General features: G+C 34.7%; 1 protein-coding gene across 1 annotated transcript in view; it reads left to right on the forward strand.

Moving 5' to 3' along the window:
- Positions 1 to 15659, forward strand: part of LOC100773941 (low-density lipoprotein receptor-related protein 1B) — a 1050824-nt gene that overhangs the window by 333189 nt on the left and 701976 nt on the right. The window contains exon 19 of the mRNA XM_035447074.1: positions 4829 to 5011. Coding sequence (XP_035302965.1) covers positions 4829 to 5011 — 183 coding nt within the window. The remainder of the gene's footprint in view (positions 1 to 4828; positions 5012 to 15659) is intronic.

A 15659-nucleotide genomic window follows, 5' to 3' on the forward strand; every position in this document is an offset into this window, starting at 1 on the left:
CCTCTCTTTTCTTGTAGAGTTGCTAGTCTTCCAACTACAAATATTTAGTCACAGAGGATTCATTTAAATATTGAGTTAAATTGTACCGTCAGTTGCCACATTTCCTCTAGGGCTCTGTATTTATTTATTTATTTATTTATTTATTTATTTGTTTATTTATTTATTTGATTTCCCAAATTGTATGCTCGGTTTAAATAACTTGAGAGTAAAAAATTGCAGTAAAATTTCATTAGACAAAAATATAATAACTAGAATCAGCAACATGGAAACACAAGAGTAAAACAACATATGCATGCACATAAACACACAGTCGTAACTAGAGCACTCCACTGAGACAGCCATAGCACAAAGATGGACTGTGCCAAGCTCTGAAGCTGAGGAAGCCAGAGCTCAGGGGAGTCACACAGTTTGGAACTAATGTGAGAGCAGTTGTTGCAGGCTCAACTGAGGGATGCTGTTCTCTACACAGAGGGAAACCAGCAACTGTTAACAGAACCTGATTGTATTTGGCAAGAAAGTTAAGATGAATAAAACTCCATGACTTGTTGTTTAAATGATATTGGAAGAGAAGGCAGAAAGAAAATGTAATACTGCAAATGTTTCTGTGTATTTGTGTTTATTAAGGCAAGTGACTTCAGTATAAGCAAGTGTTCAAGAAGATGAAATAGATGTGTGGGTGTGTACATCTTGATTCTACACACACACACACACAAAAAAAAACAAACAAACACACACACATACTTTGAAATAAAAGTTTCTTTCTATCTATTATGTAAATGTCCTATCTAACCAACAGAATTGAACTGCATATCATTTTATTATTCCTTCTTTCCTCCCAGCATAAATATAAACATTTACCATGACATAAATGATTTCCTAGGTCTAGTCTCTGCCCACCTGTTTCTTTTTCTTCTCACCTCTGTCACACACTCCACCCACTTTTATTAATTCTACTAGCTTTGCTAAAAAATTAATAAATCTTTGATATACACTGATGTAGGTCAGTAGTGGGCAGATTCTTAGCATTGGAGGATGTATTCAATCTTGGATACCTAAAGTGAGAAAGACCAGGGCAAAGAATCTTCCTTTCCAATTCTTTTTCCCTCTGGCTGATTATTAAACAGGATTCAGAACTCCTGTTTTGCTTCTGTCATCAGAAGGGCTCATGTGAGACATCTAAGGCTATGGTGGTTTTTATCTGTCCTCACAGAATTTGCTTCTGCCATGAGCATTTATGATGTGGCTTGGCAATTGCATATTTATCTGGATGCCCACTACCCTGTGAAATGTTTCCAGAAGCAGAAGCCATGCCTACTATTTGGACCTGGGCAGTCCAACAACTGGTGTTATCTGGAATCTGATTCAAGTTTCAGTCTATCCATTTTCCCAAACAGTAGCCAGAGAAAATTCACATTGTGCACTAAATTATATTACTATTACTCAAGTGCCTCAAAATTTCTAATGCTGATATAATTGAATTTATCTTGCCATGGTTATTAATTAATGGCCATGTGATTCTGTTGCTAACCTTTCAGATCTAATTTCCCTCACCAAATAGTATTTCTTTGTTTGTGTTTCAAATTAACCCTTGCTATAAGATCTTTCCTGTCTCTATTCTTTCTGCTTACAAAATTTTTATTCCTTTCCTTAAAGTTTTCATTGCTTTCCCCGATCATTTTAGACTTGGCTCCTATGGCCCACTCTGTAACTAAACTCTTAGTGTTTTACAATCAAGTAAGTTTTATAGGGCAATAAATGAATGACAGTTGCAATACATTTCCAGTTGGTCATCATGCTTTGGATAGAAGTGATATATATGGTAGGATCCAAATCTTTACAAGTGTGGTTAGGCATAGGATTGTGATAAAGCATATTACTTTTAGGAGTGATATCAGCCATCTAGAGTCCTGCTTCCTTTCTTCCTTCTTGATTGCTTAAATGAACACCGAAGAAGTAGCTATACCCATACCCACATTGATTGGGTAACAAGGGCAATACTTAAAAATTTTCCAATTTAATATAGTTTGCCCTTGTGTTTTACCACAGCATAATGGATCTATATCATTCCATCCTGCTTTCAATGACATTATTAAGATCCATCCCATTTCTTACTTTCTCCCTGGGTGTATTTTCCTGTTTATAAAATAAATTATAATATCCCTACATGTTTCCTTCTCTTCTGTTACATGGGTCATGGGCATCACTAATCACAATTTCTGATTTTAGATCTTTCTACATTTTTTTGCTGGCTGGTCATGAGCTGAGGAAATCACCCTATGGAAGCAAAACTGTCTGAGGCAATAGAGTTTACAGATCTTTTCATTAAATCTAACTTCTACCATGACCTTACAGAAGAGTAAAATAAATGTTAAATTTTATTAGGAACAAAACAGACTGAATTTTAGTAACTTAAATACAAAAAGGAAATATATTCTCATTTCTTCTTGATTTCTGTGTGAGCCATATTCACTTTATTTTGAGCCTCTTTATGACCAAGGCCCTTCTAGAAGTTCAAAAGGGTATGGTGATAAAGAGGGCAGAGAAGTCACTGCTGCAGTTGCTATTGCTGACACTTATTATCTGCATGCCCTTTGGAAAATTAATATGTGTTTCTCTAAGAACTCTGTCATTTATTCACTTTTTAAAAACAAAATAAAATGAAGCAGATGAATGATTCATTTGCATGTTGGGCTTTTTCCAGACACAGTAGTAACTGTGTAGTACAGGGTAATGAACTCTCTAAATGAGCATTGGAGACACAAGTAGTAGGAATAAAACAAATACTGAAAGACATGCAAAGTATTGTCTTCTGTTGAGAGTCAAAAGTGCTGCATGGCTTATATGAGTTGATGGGAGCATATGTAGTAATATAAAAAATTACATTTAAGTCCAGTTTCATAAACTGTAATACCTAATCACGATGTTTCTGAATAGAAGATATAATTTAGTTTGTTTTGGCTCTTTTCATTTTTCAAAGAAATTCATTCTTCTATAAAGCCAGAGACAACAATAGGTAAAGTGTATATACAAGAAGGCAGTGGTAGCTGGGAAGAATAGTGTTGACATAGAATAGGATTCACACATGAAAAACATATGTCTGCGCATTCTTAAGGGAATTGTTCTGCCATGCCAACTTGGATCTCCATGATGCACTCAATTTATCATTCCTGGTTACATTCTGTCTTGCAGATGACTATAACTTATTAGTTTGTAGTATAGGCAATAGCCTATACCGCTTAAACTTATAAAGTTACAAAAAGAAGGAAAAATTATATATAATTTAAATGTAGAGGCTAGAATCCATGTTCTGTACTATCTTGGCTATTATCCTTCCCTTAGTAGGCATTTTCTTGGCTCTGAATTATTAATGTTTACTCCTCCAGTATTTCTTTGGAAGCCTTACCAAACCTTCCCTAGTCTTAATAATAATAATTCACTTGAAAGATGGTTGTTGAAAATACTTAAATAAAACAAAGAAGTTGTCTATTTATACCACAGGGGAAACAACCACAGATACTTTGGATAAAATACTCATCTACAAATTCCAAATGTATTCTTCACAGTAACACTTCCAGGTGGACAAAAGGACATCTCAAGTTCCTTGTAGGTGCTTTAGTGACATTAGAATTTTAATTTTAAGTAAGTCTATTACTAAAATCTTTGCTTTAGATCTCTACCAAGGTAACAAATTAAGTAGGTGAGTAATTGTCAGCACAGGTAAATTAATTGATCTTTGTTAAGGCACACGCTTTTAATCCCAGCACTCGGGAAGGTAGAGGCAGGAGAATCACTGAGAGTTGGAGACTAGCCTGGTCTACAAGAGCTAGTTCCAGGACAGCCTCCAAAGCCACAGGGAAACCCTGTCTCAAAAAACAAAACAAAAAAAAAAGAATCATAACAGGAGATATATTTATTTCATTAAAACTTTAGTCACTAATGTATATTAATATATTTAATTTAGAACAGTATTGGGGTATATTAATATGATATTCATGATATTAGCTATTTTGAAACTTAAAAAATTATTATACTTGCATTGTTCAGTTGTTATAGTATAAGACATACCTATGCCCCAATGTTTATAGCCCCTACTCTTAGTGATGCTTAATTTACCTACCATTTTATCAACAGGCAAGGCAGTAGTGTATCTGTATAATTATATGCATTCCTACTCTTTAATAGAATTTAAATACATAATTCTTCATTAAAGAATTTTTAATTCTTATTTAATAAGAATTAAATTGTTATTTATATTTAAATATTTAAATTGTTCATATTTAAATTGTTCTGTTTTGACTGTAGAAATGTAATCTTGTTTCTTGAAGATGTTTTCTTTATTATGTGTGTTTCTTTGCTTTCAAAATTCTCAATGTCTATTTTCCAAAGATTTTCTTAGTCACAAAGTGCTTATTATTTCTTTCGTTATTTATTTCTTGGTAATTTAAAAGAAATTACTCCAGAAATGTCAAAAATCATGCAATGTCTTATCAATAGAAGATTTTGTTTGCATGGCTTAGAGAAAGTGCTTCAAAGACAGTACCTGAAGGCACTAATTAAGACAACAGTAAAGCATCCAATAGTCTCTTAACTCATTTATATAAACCTTCAGGAAATCTGCAAGACACAGTAAATATTATTTTCTCTTAATTATTCATGTTTTTAAAGTGTATTTGGAATACTTGAACATTTTTAGCTGTTACAGTAAAATATATAATTTCTCTAGTGTAATAATATTACCCAAAGAGAAAAAGAATTATTAAAAATGACAGTAAAATCACCATTTCTCTCCTATCTTGCTCCATTTTCTCCTTCTTCATTTAAAATTAAGAAGTTCATTCTCCTGCTGGCTGCACTGGGAATGAGTTTCAGTGCCACCCTGATGGAAACTGCATCCCTGATCTCTGGCGCTGTGATGGAGAAAAAGACTGTGAAGATGGCAGTGATGAAAAAGGCTGCAATGGCACCATTCGACTGTGTGACCACAAAACCAAGTTTTCCTGCAGGAGTACAGGTGAGCACAAAGAACATCCCAGGAGCAGAATCTGCTCCTTCTGTGGCTCATCTCTGAAAAGTATTCTTAGTCTTTGGTAACTTAGCTCACATTCTCTGCGTAATACCAGTGAAGTATCTGCCACAAGCATTATAGGTCAGACACCATCTTACCAAAGTTTTCTTCATGAACTCATGGAGGAAACAGAAGGATTTAAGTTGCTAAGAATTATAGAGACTGAATACCGGAAGTAAAACCAAAGATCAGTGTATTCTTAATTGTGTCTCTCTTTGTATATAACATATACAAATACAACCTGCTGGGTCTATTTATTGTTGCTCAAATATATGTGGTTTTAGGGATGACCATTTGGTATTGGATGATCAATTAGGGACTTTGGCCAGGAGGAAGACTGAATCTCCCATTAGCACTTATTAATTGCCTGTAGCTCTTCATCTAGTGACGAGGCATTATGAGATTTCTTCTATCCACATTGGAATATCAAGTAGTATTGCCATTTTACTGGTTTTGTTTAGGTAGCCATATTGTAAAGATTTTATAGATTCAGACCCTGTCATACATGGAAGACAGTCTCCAATCGACTTGCTTATTCTCTGCATCTTACAATCTTTCTGTTCCCTCTTCCACAATCTTCCCTGAGCTGTATATGTAGAGATTATATTAAAGATGTATTAGGCAGGTTTGGGGACACCACTGTCAGTTGTTGTCTGCACTATGACCAGTTGTGAATTGCTATGAGGGACTCCATCTCTGTCAAAGGGGTTTTCTTTGATGAGGGTTTAAAGCTACACTCATCTATTGGCATAAGGGTAAGTATTTAGAATAGAATTATAAATTACACAGAGGTAGGAAAGATATAGTGCCAATATTGCACTTTTGTGGTTGTCTTTCCCTGCTGGTCATTGATGTGGATCATTGGTTCACATTGTTGTAGGAGTCTCAGCTGGGCAGGACTTTTCTTCCAAGGCAACACACATAACACCTTCCTCTACTATAAGTGCTGGTCCTCGAGGGGGATCAAGCTTGATTCCATCAAGTCTTGTGTTTCTATATCTAGTGTCTTAAGCAATAGGGACATAAATTTAAATTCTTGTAGCCAACCAAGGGCAACAGCAAAAACCTATCTAGTTTTGTTCTATTATATGTTTATTTGGTCAAAACTTCAAAAGCAGGTTTCTCATGTTCGGTGATGGAATTTTTGTTAGAACATCTATGTGTCTTGGGTTAGGGATTATTACCCCAATTGCCATAATTTCATGTAAACTCTATATTATATGTATACACATATGCATTATTTATAATTTTAGACAAATATAAATTAAAATGATTCCTTCTGGCTTTTTCAAACAGCCTCAGTGTTTTTTTTTTTTTATTTCTTCCCACTCTAACTCCATGTGTATTGCCTTTCTTCTTAAACGTTTGCAGATAGTTTTGCTGGGCACAATTGTCTAGACTGGCATCTATAATCATTTAGAACTTAAAGTACATCCTTTCAGAGTCTTCTGTCATGGAAAATTGCCATTTACATAATATGTGTCATTCTTGTGGGTATTCCTTTACATGTGACTTATAGTGTGCCTTGCAGTGCTTTTTCTTCATTCTGTATATTTAGTGTTTTAACTATTATATGCTGGACGGAGTTTCTTTTCAGGTCTTGTCTATTTGATGTTCTGTATACATCTTATATTTGCATGAGTGTGTCTTTCTTTAGTTTGTGATCGTTTTCCTATGTGGTTTTAGAGAAGAGTTTTATGCCATTTGCTCAGGATTATTCTATGACTAAAATTTAAGTATTTCATCTTTTCATGGTGTCTCACATATTTTTCATATTCATTGCTCATGTGGTCTAATTCTTCCTCTATTTTATCTTCAAATCCTGATATTCTCTCTTCCACCCAATCCATTTTTATAGTTTTCTAATGGGATTATTGATTGTTTTCAGTTCCATCATCATTTCAACTTTAGTTCTCATCAATATTTCTCTTCAGTGAATTCAGTTTTCAAATTCTGAATTGTTTCCATTATAAATTCTGCTGTAGTCTTTTTTAACCATCATTCTGGCATATATTGTTATTAAATTCATTAAGCTATATTTCTCATCTTCTTTAAACTCCTTGAATTATTTGATAGAGTTTATGATTGTTCTTTTAAATTCTGTGTCCTGAATGTCTAGACAATTCTTATTGGAAGCCATTTCTATAAGGATAGAATATTTAGAGATAAATATACTGTTTGGATTTTTATATTGTTTATAGTTTTGGGATGGGATCTGGGCCTATAGACTTCTTTCATTGATGGTGTGTCAGATATGAGATGGTGGGCTGCTTCAGACTGGACCTGCACATAGGATATGTGGACCAAACAAAGCCTGTAAATTGGATGTGGTTCTGGTGGGTTATAGTCAGACTATATGAGTTTGGGCAGGTACACAGGATGTGCAAGAAATACAAAACCCAGGGATTGAGATCCAAGAATATTTCTCATGATTTAGTGACTCTTTATAATTGTTACATGGGAAAAAACTAATTTGAGGAATATTGCCTATAAAATTTTGAGTATTCAAAAACTTACAGATGACTTTTTGCCGAATATATGAATTAAGACCTTCTTAAACAAATTTTATTCAGTAAATTAATTCTGGTGCTAAAGAGCAGATTTCTCAACTCAGAGCAAATTAGTTGAGTGTGCTATTTAAATTTAGAAAACTGAGATATGAATCCTAAGTTAGGCTGTTGTTTCTCCGTAAAGAAAGGTAAAGGTGAGCATCATAAACAATAGAGTAGCTCAGGAAAAGATGAAAGACTGAGCAACGTGCAGTCAGTGGCTATAACAGCTCAACTGGACATGAGAAGTTCTGAGATTCTACAGAACAGTACAACAGTGAACACAACCAATTGTGCACTTCTGAGGAGCTAGAGAGAGAATTTTAAATTTCCCCAACTCAAGATAATTATTGGGTCTTTAGTATTATATATGCCACATAGTATAATCTGCCCATTGTGAATTGTGTTCATGTATTAAAAATTGAATGCTATATTCCTTAAGCATATGTAATTAAAAAATGTTAATGATCTATAAAAGAGCATCATCCAGCCCAGTACTTACCTTTCATGTATAAAGACCTAATTTGAAATCTAGGAACCCATATAAAAAAATATGAGCATGGTGGCACACACTTGCAATTCAGCTCTGAGGAGATCGAGATTGGCAGGTGCATGATGAGTTACAAGACAGTGAGAGACAATGCCTTTTTTAAAAATTGTGGATTTGGGCTGAGAAATGACATCCAAGGTTGTCTGTCTTTTATACATATACACACACATACACACTGCAATTTGTTTAAAAGTAGCTAAATAGGAGTATAAATTTTTAGCTAAAAAGACAGTAAAATTGCTTTTAACTTACATGAACAGAAAGTACACCTGAAAAGATAAATAATAAATGAGAAATATAGGAAAACTTAATATAATGTTTCATTGCCCTGTGCCTGATGTTCCAGTGTTGAGGTTAATGGCAGTCTGCAATAACCGTTTACAAACAGCTTCTTATGGATATAACACAATTAAAAATTCAAGTATGAGAAAGGTGGTGGCAATTGTCAAAAAAACTGGATTTCTTAGTGACACTCTTATAAGATTTGGATTATATCATTAACATGTTTATATTAAAGATGTTTTTAGCCAATTTGTCCAAGGGCATCAAAATTTAATGTGTAAAGTCGGGGTTGTGAAAAAGACTGATGCCTTCTTTTGAAAAAGTGATAATTTACCCACCCTATACCTGAAATGTAATCTGCCCCTTAAACATAATAGAACACAGTGTGTTAAGATTTGGAAGCCATAATTCACAACTTCATGTTAATGTTGACTATACAGTCCTATATGGACATTAGTGACACTATAATAAATTATGTATATAAACACTAAAGTATGCATACAATTATTGTTCTTTTTTAAATTTTTTTCTCCATTTTTATTCAAATTCGAAACAAGATTGATTTACATGACAATCCCAGTTCCAATTATTGTTCTTTTGAACTTTCTAATTACTTAAATTATTTCTTTACAAACTAGAAGACCTCAATGTACTTTTCAGATTGTTCACTTCAGAATTGAGGCTTATTTTAAAAAATATCTCAAATGCTAGTTAGAACTTTTAAAAGTTTCTAAGATAACAAATTTATATTTTTTATAATGGCCTTTCTTCTACACAAATTGCCATCAATTAGTTTTCAAATGCATAACCATTAAGAGCTTTTAATTTATATTAAGAACAATTTGAGAGGAAAAACTGAACTGAAGTGTAATACAACCATTTCAGAGTATCTTATCTCAAAGGACCAGTCACCTCTTGTCACCTCTGGCTTTTCAAACATGGACCTGTGAATATCACTAATTCTATAAATATCAAATTGAGTGGAGAGGGGAAATTCATTTGTTCATTATGTGGAAAGGCCATTCCTCAGAATGGAAGCAAAAAACAAGATTTAAATAAAAAAGTGATGTCAAGATTGTGGATAAATGCTTTCCAGGTGAGAAAAGGATGTGAAATTGACTCTGCCTTCCTATTTTGAGGAGCTTATGAAAAAAAAGTGTAAAATGATATGTACCATGCACAAAGATATTCAGTGTTGTTTGTTTTACTTTGTTTAAAATATGGAAGCCATGGATATCCTATCAGTAGGGAAACTGCTAGATAATTACAATGCAGTCCCATAATGAATTATTGTTATTCTTTGCCACATAAGAGACACTATGACCACAGCAATAATTTTAAAGGAAGACATTTAATGGCATGTGTTACAGTTCAGTGGTTCAGTCCATTACCATTATGGTGGCACACATCTATGTGCAGGGAGGCAGAATGGTACTGGAGAGGTAACTGAGAGTTCTTATGTCTTGACTCACAGGCTCACAGGCAACAGGAAGTAGTCTGTCACACTGGGTGTGCTTGAGCATATATAAGACTTCAAAGCCCACTATCACAGTGACACACTTCTTCCAATTAAGACCACACCTACTCCAAGAAGGTCACACCTACTAATTAATAGTGACATTACCACAAGTTTATTGGGGGCTAATTACATTCAAATTACTACAACATGCAACCTTTGTTTAGTATTAAAAGAACAATGAAGTGAGTAATGGGGTAAATATTGACTTTTTAAAAGATGAAACATATCACCAATAATCTAGAATGTCAAGCTGGATGGTTGACTGGGTTACATATGCAAACTAGTAGAAGTGAACATATTCTCAGATCTTATAAAGTTATCCCACATGAAGCAGGGGACTGAGGCCAGGCTCACTACTTGAAGCCAGAAACTGGAAACTCATTCTGTATACTTTGGAAAGGAAAATTTGTATCTACACATGTCTGTAGTACACACACACACACACACACACACACACACACACACACACTTGTTTACAGCACGTGCTAGCTACTGCTTAGGCTAATAACGTCACTGAAGTCATGTGTTAAAAAAATGAAAAAAAAAAAAACAAAGTCATGGCAGTTTAATAAACATGACATTGTTTTATAATTTGAAGTAATGAAATATGACATTTTTTGTGGATAAAATCCTACCAAAAAAGTCAAACATCCATTTCTGGATAGAGAATGCTAGAAATTGGAGGTGCTGTGAAGTAGAGGCACTGGCACATGAAAGACATATGTGACCTTCAGGAGAGAAGCACAAATCTCTCATCCAGAAGAGACTGTAACCCAGTATTGTGGGTTACATTGCATAAGGAAAACTCAACCTATAAAAATGAGTCAATAAAATTAGACATCACAGAATATGTTACTCATGAGTAAATGAAAATGAAATATAAAAATTAAATAAAATAAGTATATTGGTGTCTTCAAAGTAGAAAAACATAGAAAATATTAGCCCTAAAATGAATAATACACATATACACACAAACTCATAGATACATGAGCACACACACACAAATATAAGTATACATACATATATACCCGTATTCATACACACATACACATGAAAAGCAAAGTGATTGCTAAAAGAAATGTGAAGAATTAGAATGTCTTCATCAGTTCAGTATACTATAATTAGTTACTAGAAACTGGGTAGCTTAAACAACATTATTTTTGAGGATTGGTTCTTTGTGCCCACAATACCAGTCTGTAAATAGCGCACTTCTTCATGTATAGGGACTCCACCCCTGAGATTTAATTACCTCCCAAAAGTCCAAATTCCAAATCTCACATTCTAGACACTAGGATTTCACTATGAATTTTGCTGAAATAGGAAATGTTCACTTCATGCACCCTTAATAAAGAAAAATGAAATGTAAAATTTTAATGGGATAGCATACCTTTTAGCATAATTTGGGTGATAATTAATATACCTAATATTGCCAATGCAGGTATATGTGGGAGGGTGCACAAAAGTGGGTGTGAGATTGAGTGTTTAATTGTGACTTTTTAAAAATTCGTCCACAATTTCATCTGAAATAATTCATCATGTGGATAAATGTTTATGTATTTAAAGAGTCTAGTAAACAAATAGATTATCTTTAAAAAATGGGTCTCCTGAGGAAACTGGGAGCATGGGGGGAGAGCTGAGGGAACTAGGAGAATGAGAATGGGAAAAGAGGAGGGGTGAGGAAGAAATGCTGAGGCGGGGAGGTTGAGTTGGGGCAAGAACAGAAGAGAGCAAGATAAGAGATAATATAATAGAGGGAGACATTATAGGTTTAAAGAGAAATCAGGCACTAGGTAAACGTCTGGGGAGCTACAAAGATGACACCAACTAACAATCTGAGCAACAGAGGAGAGAGGCTACCTTAAATTCCCTCTTCTGATAATGAGATTCATGACTAGTAGAAGCAGTCACCCACAGCTAAACCTTGAACTGAACTGAAATACAGTTGCAGAGAAGGACAGATGAGCATAAGGGTCCATACCAAACTGATGAAACCCACAGAAACAGCTGACCTGAACAAGGGAGAGCTCTTGGTCCTCAGACTGATAGCTGGGAAGCCAATATGGGATTGATCCAGATCCCCTGAATGTGGGTGTCAGTGAGGAGACCTTGGAAATCTATGGGGCCTCTTGTAGTGGATCAGTACTTATTCCTAGCATAGGAATGGACTGTGGTAGCCCATCCCAAATGGAGCCTAGACACAGGATATGACAGACTTTTAAGACCCCCCCATGGAAGGCCTCACCCTCCCTGGGGAGCAGAAAGGGCATGAGATAGGTAGGGTATTATTTGGGGGGGGGAGGGAAGGAGGGGAAGGAGAAGGACCTGGGATTAACATGTAAGATAATCTTCTTTCTAATTAAAATAAATAAAAATAAATAAGTAAAATTAAAAAAAGAACATGGTCTTGATGAGATTAACTAATCTGGTGTATTTTGAGTTCTAAAGAAAATAAACTATCACAATTAGGACTGTCTTCTCACAAAGAACTCATAATAGCTATATAATAGGTACATTTATGGTCACAAATGTTTTATTTATATTCTATGTAAACATGATTTCACTAACTTCATTAAAATGTCAGTGTCTGAGAGTTCATTAGGTGATATTTCTTTTATAAGCTATTTTGTAAACTATACTATTATTAATATTATTTATAAACTATATATAAAATGCTCAAAAATGGATAATACTTTTGATAACCTTAAGTCATTACATTTGTGAAGACCCATATGCCCTTTAGCAACCTCATAAAAATAAATTTTCCTTATATTTCAAAGACATCTTTCAAATGAAAAAATATGAAAATTTACATAACCTATTACTTGGATATAATTATAAATTATACTTTAGCATCAAATGCTTTAAAAAACATGTATGTGGCCGGGTGTGGGTGGTGCATGCCTTTAATCCCAGCACTCAGGATGTAGAAACGGGCTGATCTCTGTGAGTTTGAGACCACCCTGGTCTACAAGAGATAGTGGCAGTACAGCCTCCAAAGCCACAGAGAAACCCTGTCTCGAAAAACCAAAAAATAAAGTGCTCTTAAAACATGTATGTGATGTTATTCTTGATTGACAACTTGACTAAGAATTTCTGAAGAGAATAGTAATCCACACTTCTACAGTGCACACTTCTAGGTGTGTTTGTGTGTGTGTGTGTGTGGCATACCTCTAGAACATTCACTAAGAATGTTCACTGAAGAAGACTCAAGCAGAAGGTAAGAACACCATCCTTAGGTTGGAGAGGGAAAGGGTTACGTGAAGTAAAGAAGGAAATAAAATACTGGTTAGCAGAGGCATCCTTCCTCTCACCTTCCTGTCCACTTATGAGAGGAGGTGCATAGTTTCTGCCACAACTCCATTGTCTGTGTATTCTGCCTCATTATGAGGCTAACATCAATACTTGCATCTAACGACATGAGACAATATACATAATTTCTCCCTTTAAGTTATACTCACAGGTATTTTCTCTCAGCACTGAGAGAAGTAGCTAGTATAATTCATTTTGAAACCCAAATACTTCCAATCATTAAGTAAATCACAGTAGGTGTATTTAAAATTTTATAGTTAAGTTAAATAGGAATGACTGCCCAGTAAAACTTCTATAATGAATTTAGAGACAGGTTCCTTTTTTATAGCAACAAATTTGGGAAGAATAATGGAGTTCAGATATCTCTTCTGCTACCTTCTCCTGTCCAGTTTAACCCACTATCAATATCTGACAACAGAACAGTGCATTTATTAGAATTAGTGAAGATACAGCAGTGAGTTACACTATACAAAGGCAGTGCGTTCCAGCAGCATTTGCTGTTAGTATTGTACATCTATGGGGATTAGAAAGTGTGTTACATGCATTCACATTGTCTTGCAGAATCCTTAATTCCTCAGTTGTTCAACCTTATCTCCCCCTTTGCCCTGGAACCTGTTAATCTTCTTACTGTCTTACATTTTACAGACTGTCACATATCAGTAGTTTCACAGTGCAATAACTATTCAGAGTGCTTCATTCACTTAGAAGTATGACCTTAAATTTCTTCCATGTCTTTCCATAGGATATTCACTCCTTTATTTCTTCCCTGACAACACCTACTTTCTGCTTGTACCAACATATGTAATTTTTAAAATGTATTCATCTACTTATAAAAATCTTAATTTTCTAAGTTTTCATTATTGTCAATTAAATTGAAACAAACATTTATTAAAACGAATACATGGGCTTTTATGAGGATTTATAATAAACTACCACTTAGAAACTTAAATTATCCTGAGGGTGTAAGGCTGGGGACAGAGGGGAAGGGCAGAGGTACAAACAGTGTCTTTTCAGTAGCAGAACTCATGACAGCTCCGTGCCATCCTTGTGTCCCTGTGACTGCATGTTGAAAATGGTGAAGGATATGATAATTGTCATAGCACTTTTAAGTGAAAAAATTGAAACATTATTTTCATAACAAAGATTATTTCTTAACATTTAAAAACCAAACTGTCACACTTTTGTCTCTAGAGGGAATGAGAGCTATGGAAAAAGCACAAAGTTGGTGTCATTTTTTTACGGTATCTTCTTTTGATTAACTGCCTTTCTAGTGATTGTTATAAATTGATGTTAAGTCATATTCTTTCACACTAGAATCCATTAAAATACACAACATCCATTTTCCTGTCGGGTCTCAAGTCAGGTTAAGAATTATGTATAAAGTGATCCTTAGCCAATGGATGTAACTAAAGCAGCTGTTGAGCTTGGGGCTCGCCTTGAGTGGCAGCTAGCTCCATGCTGACCAGGCATGTCCTAACAAGTCACTGTGGTTCTTCTGAGTCACAGCCTTGCTCTTGTTTTAGTTTGAATTGTTTTGTTTGCTGTCCCAGTATTAGATCAGCAAATACAATATGAAAAGTGACTTTAATCTGGAATTTTTGACCTAAAGGATCTTCCTTTTCTACAATCAGCAAATGGAATACTTTCTTTTGTTTCTCACACTAATAACATGAGGAGATTTTCATTATCTGTGTGTCACAAAACTAATGAAATTCATTGTGTATTCTTTTTCATGATCATTGTACACTTGCTGCTGATTTTTCTCTGTGAAATTGTTACTCCTTGACTGTGTTTTTATTCCATCTAACGTTAACTTGGTCCTCCTTTTTGTTTTGTTTTTTGTTGTTTTAAGGACACTTGTGATTTTCTAATACAGTATGGATAGGAAATTTTATAATTTTTGTTTCTTGTTCTTTATTTTCTTTCTCCACCCTAGTTATCATCCTCTCCTTAAACACATGTGTCCAACAACCAGAAAAAAACAGTCTTTTAACTTTATTCTTTCCTGTTGTCTACCCTCCCTTGTGTTGTTCACCTAGGTGTCTTAAGTTCTGTATATTCCTTCATGCCTTGATGAAAATAATTCTTCTATTCATAGTGAACTGTCTTCAGACCATCTTTGTACTTCAACAACTGAATGACTTCAGAAAACATTTGTTCTAGTCTCCTGACACATAAAATAGAGATGGTAAAACTAACAACTTTCCAAATGCACAGTGACTGGAACACAGCCTGCCCAGGGCTTCTATGTCTATCAAAGTTGCTGGTGTCCTTTCACTGCAGTGCTTGATGGTTGGCCAGGTCTCTTCCAATGTGTTTCCTCTTACCTTGTCCCTCTTTACCACCCAACCATTTGATCTCTTGTCTTTTATTTTAATTTTCCCT

Source organism: Cricetulus griseus, chromosome 6 (assembly GCF_003668045.3).
Source record: "Cricetulus griseus strain 17A/GY chromosome 6, alternate assembly CriGri-PICRH-1.0, whole genome shotgun sequence".
In the NCBI taxonomy this organism is placed as follows: Eukaryota; Metazoa; Chordata; class Mammalia; order Rodentia; family Cricetidae; genus Cricetulus; species Cricetulus griseus.